General features: G+C 43.0%; 1 protein-coding gene across 1 annotated transcript; it reads left to right on the forward strand.

Annotated features, from left to right (window-relative positions):
- The first annotated feature begins 4,814 nt into the window (after positions 1 to 4,814).
- klhl38a (kelch-like family member 38a) lies at positions 4,815 to 7,096 on the forward strand. The gene is made up of 3 exons (XM_076755248.1): positions 4,815 to 6,170; positions 6,288 to 6,393; positions 6,807 to 7,096. Exons 1-3 carry the CDS (start codon positions 4,815 to 4,817, stop codon positions 7,094 to 7,096), a joined length of 1,752 nt encoding a protein of 583 aa, XP_076611363.1.
- The last annotated feature ends 488 nt before the right edge of the window (positions 7,097 to 7,584 follow it).

The raw sequence follows: 7,584 nt of genomic DNA on the forward strand, positions 1-7,584 counted from the left end.
GAATGGAGCTCGAGAGCGAGGAGACAAATGAGAAGTGATGGGATTATAAAAAAAAACAAAAAACAGATCAGTGTCATGGGAAGTAATGTTTCGCCTCAAATAATTGTGTTTATTGTTGAGACATCCACAGAAGGATTAACCTGCTGCAGGCCCACAGGGCAAACATGAGCTGCAGGGCCTTCAAAGGGTAGAGGATATGATTCTGCTGTAAATACAGTCTGGAGAGGGGACTATTTTCAACCACGGATTAACACACATTTGGTGCTCCCTTGAGTATTTACAGCAGATATGTGGGACTCAAAATAAACTACAGTTCCCATGTTCACGCCATCCAGTGCAACAGTGAAACTCATTGATGTGCTTTTATTAGTTTTAGGATAACAATGGAGTTCTGCGTCGTCAGAGGAATAAAATATTGTATATTGAATGACATTAACCTGGCCCCCACTTTACTGGATTGCAATTTGATTAAACACAAATTAATTGAGGAATGCAACATACAATATAAGTACAAAGCTAGATTTTGACAGGAACACCCTTCATGACAGGGCCTAATAGCCAGCAAAGCAGGATGCACATTAAGGCCCTTAGCATGTTAGTGGTTTATTTTAGAGGTGCATATTCCTCTCAGTCAAATTCCATGAATGCAATTTGAAATCAAGGTTCCTCAGTCCATTTTGGTGTCTAAATTGTTAGTCATAACGTCCACGGCATGCAAGAATATGGCATACTTTTTTTCTATTTTCAAGAGCATGTGGGACTTTCCAGCTTATGTATGAATTGATAATATGAAAGTTATTATTCAAACTCTCAAGGTCAGTTTGAAGTTCATCTTTATTTCTTCAGCGGCAACGCGATTATGATTATAATCATAACAAAGTCTGCAATAAAGCTATATTGAAATATATCTTTAAAAAAATGTTTTTGTGGAATTTGAGTAATTATTGTTACACGCTGTCAAAAGCGAACAAAGACCATCAACATTCCTGCAAAACAGAAATTCATTTGGTTTCTCAAATTGCTTATAGTAAACAAGCTACACTTTCAGTCTTGAGCTCTGCAAGTGGATTTAAATAAAAGGCCCCAAAGTCATCACTAGATTTTCTGCAGTCAGAGTATCACTGGATCAAGAAAGTCTTGTAATCTTCAGCCCTCACCTCAACCTTTAAAGAAACCGACGTTTGTCAGATTTTTAGCTTTGCCCCTGAAGGAGTCTGCCGTGCACACCGTGACCTATGAGCATGTAGCTGTCATTTGGTAACTGGCGACAGAGTGTAGGATTTCACTGTGTGACAAAGTCCACCAAAGCTGCGTGTACTCGCATGTCATGATGTCTGACTTGCTGACAGCTCACTTTCTTGCAGCTATGTCATTCAATCTGTCCAGATGTAACTCCAGTTCCTTGTCATGTGCCACAAAACAAACATGACAATATTTCATCTCACTGCCTCAGGAGCTGCAAGAAGGGCAAATATGTGATAAGCCCCCCCTGTGAGATAAAGAAATGACAACTTAGACATATCAACTGTGAGGAAAAGGAGCTTTAAATGTCTCAGAACCATATCTGTCTCCAGACAGCATGAGTGGAAACATGAGGTTGTGACATAAAAGGAAAATACATTTCTCTTTTAATCTTGCCAATCAGTGATCTCAAATGATATTACAAGATGTTCTGTCCAGATTGAATTTAATCTTCCAGCAAGGTGTGAAGATCTATTGCTTGTTGCTCTTAATCACTGTTTCCCAGCCTTATTTTCCCCTCTGACTCCAATGTGGATATGAGCTGTGAGCAGCTTCTCATGCTGTTTAACCTGAAGGACTCCTAGAGGCATGAAGAGGTGAAGGTATACAGAATAAAAAATATATATATTAATATTATTAGAAACTAGTTGAATGAGAAACAGGTAGAAATATTCTCACTGCACTGGCAGACTTTTTCCATTGTTTTGAGAAGGTCAAGGTAAATTGGGTGATTATCCCTAATAGGGAAATCCAGGTGGTCAAGGTGCAAGAAGTACATAAAACTGTCATAAAAACAGATCTAAATGCAAATATACTGTGCGACGCCACCCCTTCCATTGGCTTATCACACTGATTTTCCTGGTGACGCCCAATGGTCCTACTTGCCAACTACTTTTGATACTATCTGTGGTCGAGTCCACCATCCCCACCCTTGATTCAAATATGTAGAGATTCCCCTGGAAAGGATGAAATGTAATCCAGTCATACTGCTTGTAATTTTATCGTATAGATATCAGCCTCACTGTTCACTCTCCTAATGCCTTATCAGAGTTGTATCAAGTTACTGCATTAATAATTACCAATGCAAACTCAGCATTTCCTCCAGCTGCTAGTTCTCATTAACTACTGGTGAAACATGGTGTTACCTCCAGTAACCACATTCAGCATGGTGGTTTTTAAGTATTAGTAATAAAAAACACAATTAACCTTAAAATCTAAGGATAATCAATTGATGGATTCATCAGAAACTAGATTTCATTCGGCCAAATATGCCACTGAGACCACAGCACATACACTACGTCTCCTCTACATCCACGATTGAGGGTCATGGATGCTACATGACAATATGAGACGCACATTGCTGAGGCAGTAACGTCAGTCATCTCCAGTTGTGCAACACACCGAAACACCGCCACACCTTGAGGCAGACCGAGTTCAGATCTTACAGCTGTTTCTCCTGATCAAGCTGGCCCATCAGCGCCGCTCTATATTTACCTTCATCCTGGGTTACACACATGAGGAAGGAGGAGGAAGAGGAGGAGGACTTAAACAGCACAGGAAGATGGACAAGGGTTAGCAGCTCGGGGACACTTTGATTAAACACCAGCCTGGGTGGGCTCAATGGCTGAGTCAGGACCCTGTGATGATTCTCCCTCCCCTGGCTATTGTAAACGCTCTCTCCACTGGACCCTGGCAGAGCTGTTAAGCCGGCAACTGGGTACCAAACAGCTCTGTGTCACATGAGAGGCCTGGCTGGAGTCACAGTGGCCCGGGATACTATTCTTAGCTGCAGGAATGTATACAGTGGCCTCATGGTGAGCTCCACAGCGCCTAACTGGAGAGCCTCGTCGTTTCTCTGTGTCATGCTTCTTTTCTCTCCCCGACTCAACCACCCACTTTCTCTCTGGATAATGTTTTGGTTCTCATTTGATTGGAAATGATATTTATTCTGACCGGCCCGACCAGACATTTCGGATGTTATTGATTTTCTGAGGGCAGGAGGTAAGGATTCACTCAGCCACAGATGTTCCTGATGAACTGGCAACAGGTTCATCAGCCACGCATTTTGACACAAATATGATATTTAAGCGCTTCAGAATTAAGTTTTTGTTGCGCAAGAGCACAATTGCTTCATTTGCTCAGCACGATCTTCACTATCTGCTTCAAATGAATCCTCTTCTTAATCATTTTGATCACATATGCTTTGTAGCTGTGCCACATTTACAATTACTTGAATGATTATCAGTGTAATGTTTTGATTATTTATTGATAAATCTGCTTTGGCATTTGGTAGTAACAGTTCTAAAATATGAAATATATTAAAACATATAATCACAAAAGAGCAGACAAAGCCATATTGCTTATGTTATAAATGTTCGGAAGCATTATTGATGACCAACTAGGACGTTATAGTGATTGAATATAACCTATGTAATATATAGATGAATGTGACTCCAGTTTTTGATGCTATTCATCATAAGGGGCTCTTGGTCTCTTGTTTAAGATCTGAGCAAAAACTGTGAGTTGTGAAAAGTCACTCACAGTCACTGTCATTTCTTCATATACAATAAATTAGACAGGCGTGGTCACATAAGTGGGAGTAAATCAGTAGCTGTTGCAGGGGTGATTAGAAGACTTAGTGTTGCTAATAACTCAATGAAGTTCCAGCTCTTTAAATGACAGGATCATCACAATCCCCGCCCAGCCCAGGAGAGAAAGACTGAGACTATGAGAGAGGAGGAATATGGTGGAGGGAAAAACATAACATACAGAAAATAGCCCCAGAGATGGTGAGGGGGAGTGATGTCCAGGGAGAGATATTCAGGGGGATGGAGAGACAAACACAGATGGTCTGTTGACACAGTTCTGTTAATGTTAGCAGTGATGTGGTGCCTGATAAGGGAGATGTGGTCTATTGCTACATGGATGCATCGAGATAATTTAGAAGGGGTAAAAATAGAAATCTTTGAGTCAGTAATGGTCAAATTAAGGACAGCTGCTCTGCAGGATTTTTAAGAGTTTGAGTGTGGGCTAATGAGTTAAAGAGGTTGCTATTAGATGATCATAGTTAGTGTGAGGGAATGTGATGATGAGATGTAAAAAAGATTAAAAAGAAAGCCTGAATTATTAAGTAACTCTCCAGTGCATGCTGTGTTTTAGTAAAGATATATTTTTCAAAGGATTATAGATTTAGCTAATAAATTTTTCTTATGTATTCAGTCAGAATTTTACAAGTGCAGGTTTATTACGTTTGGACAGAGCCTGGCTAATGTCCCACTTTTCTAGATTTTCTGCTAAGCTAAGCTAACTGTCTCCAACCCGTAGCCTCATATTTAACATACAGACGTGGGAACGGATTGAATCTCTGGCTGTAACTTATATTACCTCCACCAATGAAACTTTTGTTCTTCATTACAACATCTAAATTATCTGTTTATCACCATAGTTTAATAGGACTATGTAATGTCAGTGTAAGGTCATCAATACCCATGTTGTGGTCAATCATTTTTTTCCGATGCACAACAGCAATACAACACTCTGATCATGGAGTCTCTCTTCATGCTTTCCACAGAATGGCCTCTAGACCACGAGAAGTTTTCTCTTTCAAAGACTCAGAACTTCCCTCCCACCTTCTTGCCCAGCTCAACATCCTCCGGCAGGAGCGCATCCTGACAGATGTCCTGCTCTGCACGGATCACCAGGAGATCCCCTGCCACCGGAACGTCCTGGTGTCCAGCAGCCCGTACTTCCGCGCCATGTTCTGCAGCAACTTTCTGGAGAGCAGTCAGGCCCGGGTGAATCTGAAGGGAATCTCTTCAAATGTCCTCAGTGGCATCGTGGACTACGTCTACACTGGCTGTATCACTATCACCATGGAGATTGTGCTCCCACTCATGCAGGCAGCATCCATGCTTCACTATGGAGGTCTCTTTGAGGCCTGTTCCATGTTCCTCCAGGAGCAGCTGAGTCCAGAAAACTGTCTGAGCATGATACGACTCTCTGAGATCCTTCACTGTGAGAGTTTGAGGGAAAGGGCAAAGGAGATGGCTGTCAGGTGTTTCTCTGATGTAGCTGCTACAGAGGACTTCTGTGAGTTGTCTCTCCCTGAGCTCATGTGTTACCTGGAAGACGACAGACTTTGTGCTGAGGAGGAACAAGTGTTTGAGACCCTCCTGGCGTGGATCCACCATGACCCGTTCTCACGACGCGGTGCAATCCACGACCTCTTCAAGAAAGTCCGTCTTCGCTACATCCATCCAACTTACCTCTTCCAGTTTATTGCCAATGACCCACTGGTGCAGTCCTCCACCCTCTGTACTGAGATAATCGAGTCAGTGCGTCGCCTCATGCTTACAGTCAGCAGCAAGTGTAGCCGAGAGCTCAAGCCACTTTGGACCACACCACGACGCTACACCTGCAGAGAAACACTGGTGGTGGTTGGAGGACGCAAAAACAATGAACAGACCTCACGAGAGGCCCTGCTGTATGACGAGAGGACTCATCGTTGGCAGTGGCTGGCTAAGCTCCCCCTGCGCCTCTACAAAGCTGCATATGTGTGTATTCATAGCATCCTCTATGTGCTTGGCGGGCTCAGCCTCTGCATGGCATCAGGTGACAGCTCAGTCAGCGCCACAGTTTACACGCTCTCCCTTAAGACCAACCAGTGGCGGACTGCTGAGCCCATGTTGGAGCCGCGATACGCCCACCAAAGTGTATCCTATCTGCATTTCATTTTTGTGTTAGGAGGCATTGGGGTACACAAGAGAATCTCCCAGTCAGTAGAAAGATATAACAGTATGTTTAATCAATGGGAGGCCATGGCACCAATGCCCACAGCAGTGCTGCATCCAGCTGTGGCAGCTAGTGATCAGAGGATCTATGTTTTCGGAGGGGAGGACGCCATGCAGAATCCAGTCAGGCTCATTCAGGTAGAGAAGACTTCTCATTTAAGCAGTACTAAATGAAACACAAGTAGACAGCAAACCACAATCTTTCATGCTGTAGGAAAAACAGGCTGACTGTTCATGTCTGTGGTGTGTCAACAGGTATATCACATCTCTCGTAACTTGTGGTCCAGGCTGGAGACAAGGACGGTAAAAAACGTTTGTGCTCCTGCCGCTGTCATTGAAGACAAGATCTACATCATAGGAGGTGAGCTCAGCAAATGGCTGCAAAAAAAAACAGAACAGTTGTATAGATTAATTTTTCAAATGTTGCTCAAAGAGGAAAAATAGAGCATTTGTTTAGGACTATTTTAAGCTGCAGATTCATACACATTTGTTGCACTGTGAGTATTTCCAGCAGCAGGGAGTATTTATGTGGGCGGGACTCTAAATAAACTACAGAGCCCAAGTTCAGTGTAATGAAAGAAAATGTCTCTCAGAACAACAGTGTTGCTCAGTGATGTGTTTTCAGTATCTTTCAGACAACAATGGAGCTCTATGACACAGAGGAATATGCTAAATCAGGCTTTGAATTCACAGATAATTCTTTTCTATTCATTGTTGGTTTTGGTCTTTTCGTGGGATTTGTTGATAATAATAATTCTGAAAATCTAATTGCAGGATACACCAGGCGAATGATCGCCTACGACACCAAGGCCAACAAATTTGTCAAGTGTGAGAACCTGAAGGAGCGGCGGATGCATCACAGCGCTACAGTGATCAACAACAAGCTCTACGTCACCGGTGGACGCATCCTAAACGGCCACGACGTCATCGAGGACTCGGACTGCTTTGAGTGTTACGACCCAAAGACAGACGTTTGGACCTCCAAAGGTTCTTTGCCATACAAGTTATTTGACCACGGCTCCCTGCCACTGGTCTGTGTTTCCAACAGACCCAACCCACCATGACCCAAAGTCCAACCAGCCACTTGACCGGATGCTGTGCTACACGGTCTTCACCCCTTTGCCATGATTTACTGGCCTCTGTCTACACAAATGGGAAACCATTTCAAACTGACTGCATTCCTTCACGCAGCTCAGTATCTGCAACAACTTAACAGCATTTTAGTCCAGACTGACTTTCATCTGAATCAAAGGAGAGATCAGCTGACAAGCAGAGGTGTCATGTCAGAGGCACCTGGGGTGAAACTGAACTGAGAACCCAAGAGATGACAACAGGCAGAAAATACTTATGCAACAAGCAGCTGTTCAGACGCATATGTAATCCAAAAAGCTCTCTCAGCAGATGGCAGCACTTGTTTGATGGTAACTAAAAGTGTTAATGCTTTCATTTCCCAGACATTTATAGCCTACACAGCATATCAATGGCTGGCAGCTGTAGTTGACTTCCCTGTAACAATTAAATGCATAGGGTATTACATGTTTGGCTGCTTGTT

The sequence above is a fragment of the Chaetodon auriga genome, chromosome 17 (assembly GCF_051107435.1).
Source record: "Chaetodon auriga isolate fChaAug3 chromosome 17, fChaAug3.hap1, whole genome shotgun sequence".
In the NCBI taxonomy this organism is placed as follows: Eukaryota; Metazoa; Chordata; class Actinopteri; order Chaetodontiformes; family Chaetodontidae; genus Chaetodon; species Chaetodon auriga.

Coding starts and splice junctions, on each gene's coding strand:
- klhl38a (XM_076755248.1), top strand. CDS start 4,815: ATGGCCTCTAGACCACGAGAAGTTTTCTCTTTCAAAGACTCAGAACTT. Junction 6,171..6,287: donor ATCCAGTCAGGCTCATTCAG/GTAGAGAAGACT, acceptor GTGTGTCAACAG/GTATATCACATCTCTCGTAA. Junction 6,394..6,806: donor CAAGATCTACATCATAGGAG/GTGAGCTCAGCA, acceptor ATCTAATTGCAG/GATACACCAGGCGAATGATC.